The sequence below is a fragment of the Felis catus genome, chromosome D1, assembly GCF_018350175.1.
Source record: "Felis catus isolate Fca126 chromosome D1, F.catus_Fca126_mat1.0, whole genome shotgun sequence".
In the NCBI taxonomy this organism is placed as follows: domain Eukaryota; kingdom Metazoa; phylum Chordata; class Mammalia; order Carnivora; family Felidae; genus Felis; species Felis catus.
In genome coordinates, this window is record NC_058377.1 from 62,397,166 (window position 1) to 62,414,219 (window position 17,054).

The following is a 17,054-nucleotide window of genomic DNA, read 5'->3' on the forward strand; positions in this document are numbered from 1 at the left end:
AAGTTTTCTTTTCTTTTTTTTTTTTTTTACTGTTTTTATGATAAACTGGTATAGAACCATAAAAATCACTTTCTATAACTTCTACAAATATTAAGATAATTATATGATCTTTGTTTCTTTTTTTCATATGGTGAGGTATATCAATTAGCTGCATAAAATCACTTAAGTATCACTGAGATAAACATTTCTTGTTTATTACATAGTTTTAATGCACTCTTATTGGTTAATCTTTTATTTACAATTTTTGTTATAAATCATGAAGAAACTGTGCCTATAATTTTGTTTCTTCATATCATCTCTATAAAGTACATGTCTTTGAAATTAACATTGTAAGTGCTTGGCAAATTGAATTATATATCTTTTCTTATTTTACCATTTTCTGGTATACTTTGCATAATTAAAAAATTATCTATCACTTGAAATTTGCTCTTCTGCTGTGAACAGAAACAATCTGGGCCTACAGCATTATTTACTTGTTGGGGGGAATGGAGTGGATTGAAAGGGTTTGAATATGGTATTAATTGTCTTTAATTTTGCCCTGTTAAATTTTTTAGTTCTCTTCTGTTATTTTTTGTTTTCAAATATGTTAGCATATAGTGCTTAAAATGTAAAAAGTTTTTAAAGAGTGCATACTATTTGGTTCTTATGCTTTTAGGGGCCCAAATTTGGTTTCTTTGCATCTTATTTATAATTTTTCTCTAACTCAGATATATATGAAATGTATCTATATTAATAATATTTTTAGAATAAGTTTTTTTCATTAATCTTCAATATTTTTTATAGTTTTTTCCCTGTTTTTATTGCATTAAATTCTGTCCTGTCCTGATTATTTTAGTTTTTGGCTTAATTCACTTGTTCTTCATCTGTATTTCTGTATAAAATATCTGATTTGTTATGGTTAAAATGTTTTTTTTCTTTTTGATAGAGGTTAAAAATAAAAAAAGGGGAACTTATTTGGATATAGTTTTTACATATGTCATCCACATTTTATCATGAAATTCTTTAAATATAATTTGTTTTTATGAAATTTCTTTTTCTCCCTACAAGATATTAAGTAGCATATATTTTAGATTCTGGCCAAACTGTCCTCTCTTTTTTAAAAAAAAAATTTTTTTAACGTTTATTTATTTTTGAGACAGAGACAGAGCATGAATGGGGGAGGAGCAGAGAGAGAGGGAGACACAGAACCGGAAGCAGGCTCCAGGCTCTGAGCCATCAGCCCAGAGCCCAACGCGGGGCTCGAACTCAGGGACCGCGAGATCGTGACCTGAGCTGAAGTCGACGCTTAACTGACTGAGTCACCCAGGCGCCCCCAAACTGTCCTCTCTTATTAAGTTCTAGTTTTCTTCTGTTATAGTCAGATAATATTTTTATTGATGTAAATTTTGAGAGGACTGAGACATTGGAACCCAATATATGTTGATTTATGTGTACATATCTTGTGGTCTCATTAGTAGATGTGTGTTTTCTCTTTGTTGTAGGGTTCTGTATCTCTTCTTTGTTCATACTTGTTAATCATGTTATTCATGGCTTTTTTATTCATATGTGTCAGGTTTAAGCTCCAATGTTAGTAAAGGGGTTTCTCCAGTTACTATATCATCGAGATCCATAAAAGTTCTTATTTATATGCTTTTTTAAAATTGATTTTTTTCTCTACCCAAATTGTTCGTGAGGGCAGGAACATTGTTCTTCTTATTCAGCACAGTAACTATAAGCATGGCTCAGGTGCAAGTGCATACACACAATATTCAAAACATATTAGTTGAATAAAGAAATAAATGCATTGATGAGATTATCAAAAGGGAATTTAGGAAAAGAAACTTCAGTCCAAATTCTGAAGAACAATAATACTTAAAGAGTGGGCATTAGAATAAAAGACCATCCAACTTTCTTGAAAGGAATGAATAGGGATGTGAAAAGAATTATTGGTGTATAACAGCTCTGAGTAAAAGGAAGGCAGTGTTTTCTTTTTTTTTTTTTAATGTTTATTTACTTTTGAGAGAGAGAGAGAGAGAGACAGAACACGAGTAGGGTAGGGGAAGAGAGAGAGGGAGACACAGAATCAGAAACAGGGTCCAGGCTCCCAACTGTCAGCACAGAGCCCAACATGGGGCTTGAACTCACGGACTGCGAGATCATAATCTCAGCCGCAGTTGGTCGCTAACCGACTGAGCCACCCAGGTGCCCCAAGAAGGCAGTGTTTCCTGATGAAGGACTGAGTCAAATATAGTTTGTCACAGTAAAATTGTATAACAAGCAACCATAAAACTTCAGAGGCACACAATAAAAAATTAGTTTTGTCCATGAGCCAAGGACTCACATGGAGACTTGTGTTAATTTACCTTAGAATTATCTTGCTGATCCTAGCTGGGTTTGTTCATGTATCCAGCAGTCAGCTGGCTGGATGAGTTGAGACTGACTGGGGGACAGCCTCATTTGAGACTCACTTCTACCACATGGGTCATAAATCCTTTCAAGCTGGAAAGCTCCTTCATTTGTAACATGTTACTGGTCAGGTTCCAAGAGAGGAGGTGAAAAGTATATGCATTTTTGCAAGCCTATAATTATATCTAGTTTTCTACTGTTCCATTGACCAAAGCAAGAGAGCCCAAGATATTAGACAGGCGACTGTACAAATTTATAGGTCTAAGAGTGTGAATATTGACAGACCATTAGCTGCGGTCTCTATGAGGATTTCATTAGTAAGGAAGTTTAATGACAAGAAGCTGTATTACAGTAGAATTAACAATAGGTACAAAGAGAAGAAAACAACAACACTTATAAAAATATTATCTATGAAGCAAATGAGACTATTAGTTTCTTCCTAATGATTGAGAATTAAACATATTTAAATGTTTGAGGGAGAAAGCAGTAAAAGTTGAAATGCAGACCCCCAAAAGCAAAAAATAAACAATAAAAAGTGAGTATCTGAGATACTGAGATAAGTATCTGAGACCAGGAGCACAACTGGAGGCAATAGCAGGAAGAGGAGCAATCTCTTCCGCTAGGGCAGGCGGACTGGTGGAGAGGGGTGAAAAACGGGCCGTGCTTGTGACTTCGGTAAGAAGTCAGTTTAATTTACAGAAAATGTTATCTTCTTCTTTCTCTCCTCTCACCCTCTGGTTTATTTGTAGAACACCTTCTAAAATGTAGCATTCTTCTCATTATCTTATATACTTATTAGGTTTTTTTTTTAAATTTAACTCTTAACTGGTATCATCTCGAGAAAATAAAACTAACATCTTGCCCAGAAACTTAATTTGAAAGTTCCCCTGTGTCTTAACCAAACTTGCATATTACCACTGTGTATCTTACCCTACTTCCTGAATACGCAATTCCTTGTGTTTGAAATATGCTTATTTTTCTCTTTTACCTTTTTGGAGTGCTCCTGCTCACCCTCCAAAGTCCACCTCAAAATTTATGTATTCTGCCTTTTTTATTATTTATCACATGTATAATTGATGCTTCTATAATTGCTTGCTTCTACATGCTCTTTTATAATACAGAAATGTACATAATACTATATTAATTGTGCTGTGTTATATAGGTTATTATATTATTATACTATATTAATAATGTGACTTTCACCTTTGATAGACAATAATTTCTTCAAACTCAAGATCTTTGGTTCATTGCTTAAAATTTCCAGCAAATGAAAATGTCTGAACATGGTTAAAGTTTCTAAATACTCATTAAATGTGGGTACTTTTGTAAGTAAATGAATGGATTGTCTATACTTACATTTTATACATAATCACAACAATAGAATATTCAATTTTGCAAGAGCACATGGACTTTTTTGAAAACCTATAAAGTCAAAATCTACAAAGTATCACATATCTGGCTCCATATTCAAGGCACAGATTTGGATAAGATGAGCATTTGTACTCAGAAATTGTACAACTATGAAGAGGATGCGCTGATGATAAAGGGGGAAATGTCTTAAAATTTAGTACTGCTGGTTTTGTTAAGAAGGGAAATATGCTCGTGGTTAAAGAAACATTTTGATATAGAAATAGAATTTGGAATAGGCCTGAGAATAGGTGAAAATGACTAATAGAGATTTTAATCTAGTGTTGGGGTTGTTTTTTGTGTATACAGGATGAATGGGAAGTAATGAGCACTTGGATTCCAAGTTTAGTTCCACCACATTCTAACTGTATGACGACAGGCCAGTTTCTTCACATTTATGCACATCAGTTTACTCATGTATACAGTGGGAAAATAATAGTAATGAACTTCATGGAGGTCTTATGAGAATTTTTTTTTTTAATTTTTTTTTCAACGTTTATTTATGTTTGGGACAGAGAGAGAGCATGAACGGGGGAGGGGCAGAGAGAGAGGGAGACACAGAATCGGAAACAGACTCCAGGCTCTGAGCCATCAGCCCAGAGCCTGACACGGGGTTCGAACTCCCGGACCGCGAGATCGTGACCTGGCTGAAGTCGGACGCTTAACCGACTGCGCCACCCAGGCGCCCCCGAGAATTAATTTTTTAATATATGTAACATGTTTAGAATATCTTATGGCATACAAGAAGTACTAGACAAGTGTTTGCTATTTTTTTTTGTGAAATAGATAAAGTAGTTCTGATACTGGCTTGCATGAAGGAAAAAAAACTTACAAAAGGCTTCCTTTAAAGAGAAAGCTATGCTAAAATGTAGATATTTAAATACATTTATGCCTGTATGTAATAAAAGCTTAGCTGCATCAAACCCAGATTAGGGTGTTGGTTAAATGATGTGATTTCAATACTTGTTCCTAATTACATTGCTGGATTTGACTGACTTCAGACTGACTTGGGACTTACCAGCCCTAGGGAATTGGCTTTCTCGCCACAGAACAGGCCACTGAGTTTCTCTCCACTGGTCATAAAACCCTGAAGTTCATCTTCAGTACTTTATCCTGAAGGCCATTACTTAAGATAAGTCAAATACAGCACACCCACAGTAAGTACATAGTTGAGGACAAAGCCAATCTTTTCATCTTCTGCAGAGATATGGGGATGTCTTCTATAGAAAAGAAGGACCCATCTGTGATAAGCATAACTGTATAATAATCTCCAGTGATTCTATAGAAATCATGAAATCACTTGGTGCCAAATTAACATAAATCCTGGAAAATTTAACCAAACTTGATAGGACAAAATGATGGAATTTCCATAACCACTATGCTGTAATATGTAAAAATATATATATTATAGTATATTAGTACTGACATTGTTTAGAATCATATTCACTGTTTTGTCAATTTTCTTTTATTAGATGTTATGTATCTTATGATTCTTCAGAAAATTTTCCAAACTCAAGATTTAGTTGGCTGTATCAGAAGTCATCACTTTCCTTTGGGTTTCTGTAACATATTTATACTCCTGTTTCTCTTAGCTTTCAGTCTCCTAATAATCATGGTATTAAGCCTTGATGGCTACTGTCCTGAGTAAGGAAAGAGCCATCCAACGGCCTCATTTAAACTGACCTCATAAATATTAATTCTCCTTCTATTTTGCAAGGATTTTAACAGAATTTAATTGTTAATACAAACCCAGGAGCTAGAAATGAATTATCTTATTTCATGGTTAGAAGAGAGGATCCTAGAGGCTAAGGTAATTTTCCAAGTTCATTGGGGCCACATAGAGCTACATTTCACTCAAAATATTTGAAGGTTTTCTGAACTCTAAGAACAATACATTCGGGTGTGTAGCTTTCAGCAGGAAGCCCTGTAACTGAAAAGACACTCAGCTATTCTTAAATGTCTGGCCAGAAATATTAAGTTTTAGCACAAGTCAGTAAATAAATAAACATAATCCACGGTAAGAACACATGACACTGTGTGTTCACTAACTGGAATTAAAATAAAAACTTAAACCCACCAAGTCAATGCAAATGCAAAAAAAAAAAAAAAGAATACATTACTCAGTTTTTCTTCAAAGTAATTTTTTGTGTTTTACTAACACATTAGCCTTTGGATCTCTAATATATTGATGAATGTGAACTGAGCTAGTGGGCATCTCTGTCCTGTTGATTAAATAAATGATCTTTGTTAGACAATACTTACCATATTACAAAAGTTCTTTTTTTTATTTATTTTTTTTCAACGTTTTATTTATTTTTGGGACAGAGAGAGACAGAGCATGAACGGGGGAGGGGCAGAGAGAGGGAGGGAGACACAGAATCGGAAACAGGCTCCAGGCTCTGAGCCATCAGCCCAGAGCCTGGCGGGGCTCGAACTCACTGACCGCGAGATCGTGACCTGGCTAAAGTCGGACGCTTAACCGACTGCGCCACCCAGGCGCCCCAAAAGTTCTTTTTTAAATACCTGTTAAGTTGAAGTTGATTTTTTAAAATTATAAATAGATAAAATCAAATACTTGTCTGACCTACCTGACCCATATTTATTTTCCTTTAATTTTTAAAAACATTAATAGCATTTATGTTTTAGACCAACTAGGTTCAAAGCAAAATTGAGCAGAAGGCAGTGGGTCAAAAAGAAATTAAAAAAAAAAAAAAGAATTACCATATGATCCAGCAATTCCACTTCTGGATATATACTTAATCAAATTGAAAGTAAGGTCTCAGACATATTTATAAATCCATGTATATAGCAGAATTATGCACAATAGCTAAAATATAGAAGCAACCCAAGAGGCCATCAACCAGTGAATGGATAAACAAAATGTGGTGTGTGTGTGTGTGTGTGTGTGTGTGTGTGTGTGTGATGGAATATTACTCAACCTTAAAAAGGGAGGAAATTCTGCAATAGGCTACAATATGGATTGACCTTGAGGACATTATTTTGAATGAAATAAACCAGTCAGAAAAAGACAAATACTGTTTGATTCTACTTATGTGAGATACTCAGTAGTCAAAAACAATAAAGACAGGGTAATGGTGGTGGCCAGGCGATTGAGGGAAGAGAGAATGTTTAATAGTTATAGAATATCAATTTTACAAGATGAAAAGAATTATGGGAACGGGTAGTGGTGATAGTTGCACACAATGGGAATGTATTTAATGTCATTGAACTGTACACTTAAAAATAGTTAAGATAATAAATTTCATGTAATTTGGGTTACACCACAATAAAAGAAAATTGAGCAGAAGGTGTACAGATATATCCTATATATTCCCTGCCCCTGTACATACATTTCTAAAATAATATGTTTTAATGTCATGATTTATAAATAATATATCTCTAATGATAAACTATATTTGGTTGTGTATGATAGATATATTTTACATGTTGCATGATTAGATTTGCAAATATTAGAAATTTATAATCAAAATAGTCCTAAAACATTTCTTTTTGCAAGGTATTTTCCGGTTTGAAATGGTCTTATTCTAGCAGCTTTAAAGTTTTCCTCTTTTTATAATTCCTTGAATAACTGCAGAGGATAGTAATTATATCTTCTAAGAAGTAAATTTTAAGATATAATTTAAGAGTTAATATTAGATCCTTTGGCATATTATTCTGATATTTTACACATTTCCAACTTCTGTTTCAATTTATTTATCTATTCAGTCAATTATAGTAAGTTTTACGCTCTTTAAAATATTGCACAGTTCCTGACTGTCCAGTTTTGATTCATAAAGTATACCACTATATTCTTTAATATTTGAAAACAGTTTTTCCAAATGCTATGTCTCAACTTTGAGTTTTTGTTTTCTGTTGAATAATTTCTTAGATTGTGTTTATTTTTTAAATGTTTTTATTTATTTTTGAAAGTGAGAGAGCACAAGTAGAGTTAGGGACAGAGAGAGAGAGAGAGAGGGAGACACAGAATCCGAAGCAGGCTCCAGGCTCTGAACTGTCAGCACAGAGCCTGACGCGGGGCTCAAACTCATAAACCACATGATTGTGACCTAAGCGGAAGTCAGATGCTTAACCGACTGAACCATCCAGGTAACCCAGATTGTGTCTATTTTTAATTAAAATATAGTTAACATACATGTTACATTAGTTTCAGGGGTACAACAAAGTGATTTGAAAGTCTTTATGTTATGCTGTGTTCACACAAGTGTAGCTAGCTACCATCTGTCACCATATGACATGATTACAACACCACTGAATAGATTTCCTGTAGTGTGCTTTTCATCCCTGTGACTTATTCATTCCATAACTGGAAGCCTATATTTCCCCTCCCCTTCCCCTATGCCCAAGATTGTGTCTATTTTACGACACTCTTTAAATAATAGCTTTCATTTTTTGAGACTTCTTACTACATTTATCCAGTTCCACTACTTTGCTCTCTTATTTTTATTGTTTTCTTTGTTTAATCTGAAATTAGTTGCTGTAATGCCTTGTATTGTATGATTACTTTATCACTTCATAGACACTTTTTTGTTTTGTAATGTATACATTTGAAGTTACAGATTTATTAATGCTTATTAAATTTACAAATGTATTAACCATATTCCCAAAGGTTTAAGTTCATCATTATTCTTCTATTCTTTCCTTTTTACAATTTCTATTATTATATTATATTATATTATATTTGTTACATTTATAAGTTCATACTGTTCCTAAATATTTCCAAATGTATGTATTCTTTTGTCTCTATAAGAATTTTTTGTTATTTCTCACTTATGGCCCATAACATGATGTATATTGTGTACTTAAAATAGTCTGTAATTTCCTATTTTTGCATGTAGGTTTATAATTAAACCCTTGGGTACAAAATTGTTAATACTGTTATCAGACTTATATCATTACTAATTATTGTTTACATATTTGTTTCAAGAAATATATTTTCACATTTCTCACCCTAACTTTAAATTTGTAATTTTCTACTTGAATTTCTTACAAGTTATGGTTCAGTGTTCAGATTCAGGTGAGTCACAAATATTATATTATCCTATAAATTGTCCCATACATCACTGCATAATTGTTATTTTTAACTCCATTAATGCTTTAAAAATAGCTGATACTGATGTTATTATATTGTTTTGTTTAAGAATACTTGATTCTTTCTATACATTTACTTTCCAACTTTGTACTTTTAGTGCCCCTTAGAAATAATACAAGTTTTTTAAAAAAAATGAATTTGAAAATTCCTCCTGTAATCTGCAAATGTACTCTAATAATTATTGTATTTACTGATGTATATGAATTGTCTTTTTCATGCCAGTATCCATTATTTTATTTTTGTTTTGATAAAATATCCATTATTCTTTTCTAACTCTATATTGTTTTGATTTGCTTCTCCCTTACATTTTTTAACATTCTCCATTACATTTTCCCTTACATCATTCCTTTACATTTTTAACATATGTGAATATGTCACTATGTCTGTTAACAGCTCAAACCTCCTCACGAATAATTCAAGAATCATGGGCATATAAACTGCTTAATCCTCCTCCAGTATTCTTTCATATAACAAATATGTACTGAGTGTATATTAAGTGCCAGGCATTATAAATGATATAAATTACACAAATACCATGTCTTTGCTTTCTTTTTTTTTTAATTAATGTTTATTATTTTTTTTTGAGAGACAGAGAGAGACAGAGAGAGACCGAGCACGAGCGGGAGGGGGGGGGGGCAGAGAGAGAGGGAGACAGAATCTGAAGCAGGCTCCAGGTTCTGAGCTGTCAGCACAGAGCCCGTTGCAGGGTTCGAGCTCATCAACCGTGAGATCATGACCTGAGCCAAAGTGAAATGCTTAACCGACTAAGCCACCCCTTGCTTTTGCTTTCTTTGGGAGATATGTATATTAACTTAATGAACTAGACACTGACACGCATTATTGCTCCTTCTTTGGGAAGTTAGAAACAGTCTTTCTGTTTGTTCTTTTAAGTGAAGTTGAAATTATTCCATTGCTCTGAACTGATGAAGGAATCTCACTGTCAGTACCCAAAATAGCATGCCCAAAGCTATTTCACTGTTCAGGTTTGGGTGTCAAAATGCCAAACCATAAACACTAGAACTTTTAACCTATATAGTATATATCTAAGCTACTATAGCATCAGTTTGAAATTTTAAAAACTTTGATTACATTTATCTCTTCATTTCGATCTCAAGTATTTTTAATTCTTAACTTGAAATTTGGCATATTTGTTAAAAATATTGCTATGTTTTCTTAACAATTAAAAATTAATAGTTACATCTTATTTCATTTAATTAGTTAATTATGTTGTACAGAGTATAGAATGCCATTATCTGGATTAGGTGAATATATCCACCAAGACTATATTAACACTGCCTTTCTGTACATACTATCATTTTAAAGCATAATTATTTTTAAATACTCTTTATTTATATTGTATCCTTAATATATGCAATCCTTAAGAAGAAATAAATAAATAGTACACATTTTGAAAGAACACACAATGTAATCTCCTTTCATTTTAAATACAAAATATTAGTAAAATACTATGTCAAAGAAATGTCTTATATAGAGAGTAATTTGATTTATCAGAACTTCTGAATAAAATATTGATCCCATACTCATTAGTTTGTCAGTTTTGTTTTTGTTTTCACTTCTGCTTTATTAAGTATAATGTGACTGTCTGGACTACTTAAGAAGCAAAACTATGTCCAAAAGGGGAAAGTTACACAAAACCAGAAAGAACTGATTTGAAAATACTGAGATTTCCAACCCATGTTATCTCTTTTATAGTTGCATGGACTTAGGTAAGTAGCATACTGGACACCACTTTACTGCTTATAAAATTGATATACTAACTGAACTCATATATTTTAATGACATATAAATAATATTCTATAACCTTATCTGTCGTCTGAGAAGACTCCATGCATGAAAATCTCTACTCTGAGACTTGCATTTGGTCTACAAAGAAAGCAATCCACCAGCAAAGTCAAACTTAAAGACCAGACTATGACATGAGATGGTTTTCTTTTTATCAAGCTTCCATGACATAATATGGAAGATAATAAGCAAGACCCTATTGCTGTACTGTTCTATTCCTCAATTATCAGAAAGTTGAAATCTTACAGCTTGCCTTATAGAGTATTTGTGATGATTGAATGACTCCTAATTTGAAATGTGTTACCAACATTCCAGTTTTGTAATAATATCACACAAATGTTAGTACTGAAATGAGAATAATGAAGATGAATACCCCTTTTAATATCATGAACCCAGGTAACTCCTTTTCAAATACTAACAGTGTTTGTGATATTAAGTACAGTAACTTCGAATGTTTTCTTCCCTTAGTGAAGGATGTTCCAGCATCCCGGAGATTCCAACATCTCTAAGTTCCAGGTCTCTGAGTTCATTCTGATGGGATTCCCAGGCATTCACACCTGGCAGCACTGGCTCTCCCTGCCCCTGGCTCTGCTCTACCTCTTAGCTCTCACTGCCAACATCCTTATCCTGATCATCATCAGTCAGGAGGCCACACTGCATCAGCCTATGTACTTTTTCCTAGGTGTCCTGGCTGTTGTAGACATGGGACTGGCTACCACCATCATGCCCAAGATTTTGGCCATCTTATGGTTCAGTGCCAAGGCCATCAGTCTCCCTGAGTGTTTTGCTCAGATGTATGTCATACATTGTTTTGTAGCCATGGAATCAGGTATCTTTGTCTGCATGGCTATAGATAGATATGTAGCCATTTGCAAACCACTACACTATCCATCAATAGTTACTGATTCTTTTGTGGTCAAGGCAACTGTGTTCATGGCACTTAGAAATAGCCTGGCTACCATCCCAGTGCCTGTGTTGGCTGCTCAGCGACACTACTGCTCACAGAACCAAATTGAGCACTGCCTGTGCTCTAATCTTGGAGTCACTAGCTTATCCTGTGATGACAGAACAATCAACAGCATCTACCAGCTACTTCTGGCATGGACACTGATGGGGAGTGACCTGGCTTTGATTTTTTTATCATATGCTTTGATACTTCACTCGGTGCTAAAGCTGAACTCAGCAGAAGCTGCTTCCAAAGCCCTAAGTACCTGCACTTCCCACCTCATCCTCATTTTGTTCTTTTACACAGTCATTGTTGTCATTTCCATCACCCATAATGCAGCAATGACGCTTCCCCTTGTCCCAGTTCTCCTCAATGTATTACACAATGTCATTCCTCCTTCCCTCAACCCCATGGTGTATGCACTCAAGAACAGGGAGCTTAGGCAGGGCTTGTATAAGGTTCTGAAGATGGACAAGGAGAACTAACCCTGAGAATGGGCTCACTTGGATAATTCTCCCACATATTTATCCATCATATTACCCAATCATTACACATGGCAGAAGAACTAAGGAACATGTACACTGGCAACTTTCAGTTAATATAAGGAAACTGTGGTGAAAGTGAAACTTCACAAAAAGGGATGATAATAATATTTGAAATCTTGGTAGTCAGAAAAGTTTTTCACCATAACACAATGATGCTGATTGTCTCAAGGATTCCAAGGGACAAGTGAAATATGCATCTCATTTTCCTACCTAGTTGCCCTGGCTAGAACTTCTAGACAATGTTGAGTAGAGGTGGCTAAGGCAGATACATGCCAGTCTCTTCTTTTTAATGGAAGAGTTTAGTCCATGCATATTAATTTGCTTAGTAATAACATAGTACCAATTTCTGCCGTTTGTATATATGCTTTCTAATGTGTCTTATATCTTTTAAAATTAGCAAAGGACTTGAATAGACATTTCTGTAAAGAAGATGTGCAATTTCCTTCAAGCACATGAAGGAATGCTCAACATCATTAGTCATTAGACGAATTCAAATCAAAACCACAAGATAGCACTATATCCTCTAAATTGGCCTTAATTCTTTGTTGTTGTTATTGTTGTTGTTGAAGTATAATTAACATACAGTGTTATATTAGTCTCAGGTGTACAATATAATGATTGAACACATTATTCAGTTATCATCACGATAAGTGCACTCTTAATCTCCTTTATCTATTTCCCCTACCCCCTCCTCCCTTACCTTCCTCTGGCAAACAATTTGTTCTCCGTATTTAAGAGTCTGGATTTTTGTTTGTTTGTTTGCTTGCTTGTCTCCATTTTCTTCATTAGTTCATTTGTTTTGTTTCTTAAATTCCACATATAAGTGAAATCATATGGTATTTATTTTTCTCTGGCTGACATTGCTCTTAACATTATACCCTCTAGGTCCTTCCATGTTGTTGCAAATTGAAAGAGCTCATTCTTTTTTATGGCAAGTAATATTTCATTGTATATATATACTACATGTTCTTTCTCCATTCATCTATGGACACTTGGGTTGCTTCCATATCTTGGCCATTGTAAATATTATGGCAAAAAGACACAGGGGTGAATATATATATTTTTGAATTTGTGTTTTCATTTTCTTTGAGTAAATACTTAGACGTGGAATTACTGAATTATATGGTAATTCTATTTTAATTTTTTGAGGAACCACCATAGTGTTTTCCCCAGTGGCTGTACCAATTTGCATTCCCTCCAGAGGTTTTTTTTTTTTAGTATCTTGTACTTTGAAAATTATAAGACACTGATGAAAGAAATTGAAGATGATACAAACAAATGGAAAGATATTCCATACTTATAGTTTGGAAGAACCAATATTGTTAAAATGTCCACACTACCCAAAGCAATCTATAGATTCAATCCAATGCCTATCAAAATACCAATATTTTTCACAGAACTAGAACAAATAATCCTAAAATTTGCATGAAACCACAAAGGACCTAAGCTAACAAAGTAATTTTGAGAAGGCAGAACAAAGCTGGAGGTATCAGATTTCAGGATATGCTACAAAGCTGTAGTAATCAAAACAATATGGCACTGGCACAAAAATAGACACAGGGATCAATGGAACAGAATAGAGAACCCAGAATGTAACCCATGCTTATATGGCCAATGAATCTATAACAGAGAAGGCAAGAATATTCAATGGGGAAAATATAGTCTCTTCAAAAGATGATGTTTGGAAAACTGGACAGCTACATGCAAAAGAATAAAACTGGACCACTATCTTATACCCTACACACAATAAACTTAAAATGGATTAAAGACCTAACTGTGAGACCTGAAATCATAAAACTTATAGAAGAAAACATATGCAGTAATTTCTTTGGCATTGGTCTTAGCAACTTTTTTTCTAGATATGTTCTTAAGCAAGTGAAACAAAACCACAAATGAACCAAAATAGTCTTTCACAGACTAAAGAAAACCATCAACAAAACAAAAAGTCAACCTATTGAATGGGAAAAAATATTTTCAAATGATATATAAATCAGGGTAATATCTAAAATGTATAAAGAACTTATATAACTCAACACCAAAACAATAAATAATCTGATCAAAAATGGCTTTATTTTTTTAAAATATATGAAATTTATTGTCAAATTGGTTTCTATACAACACCCAGTGCTCATCCCAAAAGATGCCCTCTTCAATACCCATCACCCACCCTCCCGTCCCTCCCACCCCCATCAGCCCTCAGTTTGTTCTCACAAAAATGGCTTTAATTCTTTTCAATTAGTCAGTGTCAGAGATTTTGTGGAAATATTGGTGTACTCACACATTGCTAATGGGAATATAAAATCATACAGGAGATGTTAAGACAGTTCAAAAATTACTCAAAAAGTTGAAAACAACTACCATATGACTAAACAGTTCAAACCCTTAGTATCAAAAGAACCCAAATGTTCATCAGCTGCCTAATGAATGAACTGGCTGAGACATATTCATCCACAAGGCATTATTATTTATCCATAAAAAGGATGAAATACTGATACATGCAATTATAGAGATGAACTTTGAAAACATTATGCTACATGAAAAAAGTTAAACATAAAAGTTACATGTTTCATGACTACAGTTATTGGATGTCCAAAATAGGTGATCTATTGAATCATAAAGCGTATTAGTTATTGTCAGGGGCAAGAGAGACAGGAGAATAGGGAATGACTAATGGTTATGAAGTTTTCTTCTGAGGTAACAGAAATATTTTGGAATTATAAAGTGCTAATGCTTGCACAGCATTGAGAATGTACTTTAATCCACCCAATTGTACATTTTCAAACAGTTTAACTGGGTAATTTTATGGTATGTGAATTTTGCCCCTCGAAAAGAAAAGATTAAATGAAAAAAGTGCTAAAAATGTTCTCTACATATGTATTTGTTGATCATTTCCAGCAAAATAAAGAAATATGTATGTCTAAGAGTAGGAAATGGTTTAAAAATTATGTAAATACATATTATGTAATGTTATATAATCATAATATTAATGAATAATCCTATTTTGAATGTGATTCTTATATAATGTCAATTGAAAATGGCAGAATTTATTTTAATATGGTATTATCCAAACTTTGTTCAAAAACATATATAGCAAAAGTGTATTAAGAAATGTATTAGAAGTTACCTCTACATTATAGAATATGAGTTTTGTTTATCTATTCCAAACTCATTTTAGTTTTTTCCATCAATAAAAATATATAAGCATTACTCATTATCTAATAAAAGTCATAAAAATAAAATCAGATATTACTTTTTATAATTGCTATTATCACCATCAGTATCTCAAATTTTTATTATTTATTGCAGCATCAAAATATTCTTGTCCTAATATGTAGGTGTAATAAACCTGAGCCTGAATTTCTACATGTCATAATATTCATTAACATTGTCACTTTAAGGTGAAATAAACAATTAAAGAACACATAAATGTGTGTGATGGTGATTGAAACTTTGTGAAAAATTTAAATGCTTTCAACTTGTGTCCTGAAGAACTTGACACTAAAAGAAACGAAATTCTCAATGAATATTAAAATCACTAACTTTCATTAAAATTTCCTGTCTCATTCTCACCCCCCATGCATAATTCTTCACACAAAAGTACACCAATATACATGCATATTAAATTATTCTCTTATTTGTGCACCATCTCATAAGTGGTAAGAATGTAAAGCTTCTCTTTTTCTACTTCAGTAAAGGTTAGTTTGACTCCTATACCAGCGTCTGTGTCTCTACTATGGTGCAATATACCCTTGGGAGACATAACAACATTGTTATTTAAAGATTCAATTCAGTAGTACAGACATCAAGAGATTTAGAGGTGGAGGCTTGCGCATATACATAGCATCAGGACGTTTTTTACCTCAACACTTGGACCAGATTTCATTCATCTGTCTTCTACAGAGAAACTAAGGTACTAAAGGACATCAAAAGTGAGACTAGTGACAGGATTTAATAAACTTGTCAGTACTGAGATAAATAGGAGCCAGGCTTTGAGGATATATGAATTGATTATTATAAATTCACAAACACAGGTTTGGTTCCATCCATCTATTTGAAGGCATTAATACCATAAATGATTGGATTTTCTTTACAATGTTCATTTCCTCAATTCTCAGAGTACCATTCAGTGTAATTTTCCCTCATGATTATGAATATGTATGTTATCTCCCTAACCAAACAGGAATCACTGACCCTGTTGTGGCAGAAGTGAGATATGAATCATCCCCATGACCAGAAGAAATGAAGAGCTAGAGACTAGTTTTCAGTCATGGTCAGAATATTCCTGCTTTTCACCTGTCATCCCATTGTCTTGGAATGAGAATCTAATTTACTTGCTTCATTCCTAGAGAGATTTATTTGTCACTATGCTTCTTCCATTCTAGATAGCAAAACCTACTTGGAGGAAACCTCTGTCATAGTGAGAGAACACTCAGGGTTGTAAAATAAGGACCATCCAGTGAGGAAACATGCTTATTGTCTATGGAGTTTGAAAATGAAAACAGACAATAGATGATAAAAAAGTTTACCTTATAAACAGCTATATTTGTGTGTTAATGCTACTACTTCAATATACCTGTACATTTTCCTTGCAGAAAAATTAAGTTATAATGTATTGAAATCATTTAAATTGTTATGGAAAAGATGTGCTATGATTTGTGGTTATTACTATATTACATGGTATTAACTTGGAGCTTTTACTGAGAATTTGGCAAATGTATTGAAGGTGGACTGAAATCTCTCAGGTAATATTAAAACCATTAGAGTAATAACCACTAGAACTATCAAAAGGAAACACAAGGAAAATAAATATTTATCTCATAGAAGAAATATATTCTTAAGAATGGAGCACAAGTAATAT

At 33.5% G+C, this 17,054-nt stretch overlaps 1 protein-coding gene across 1 annotated transcript; it reads left to right on the forward strand.

Moving 5' to 3' along the window:
* Window positions 1-9,621: 9,621 nt before the first annotated feature.
* LOC101083797 (putative olfactory receptor 56B2) lies at window positions 9,622-12,982 on the forward strand. Its single transcript, XM_045038130.1, has one exon. The coding sequence runs from the start codon at window positions 11,180-11,182 to the stop codon at window positions 12,134-12,136; it is 957 nt and encodes a 318-aa protein (XP_044894065.1). The 5' UTR covers window positions 9,622-11,179; the 3' UTR covers window positions 12,137-12,982.
* The last annotated feature ends 4,072 nt before the right edge of the window (window positions 12,983-17,054 follow it).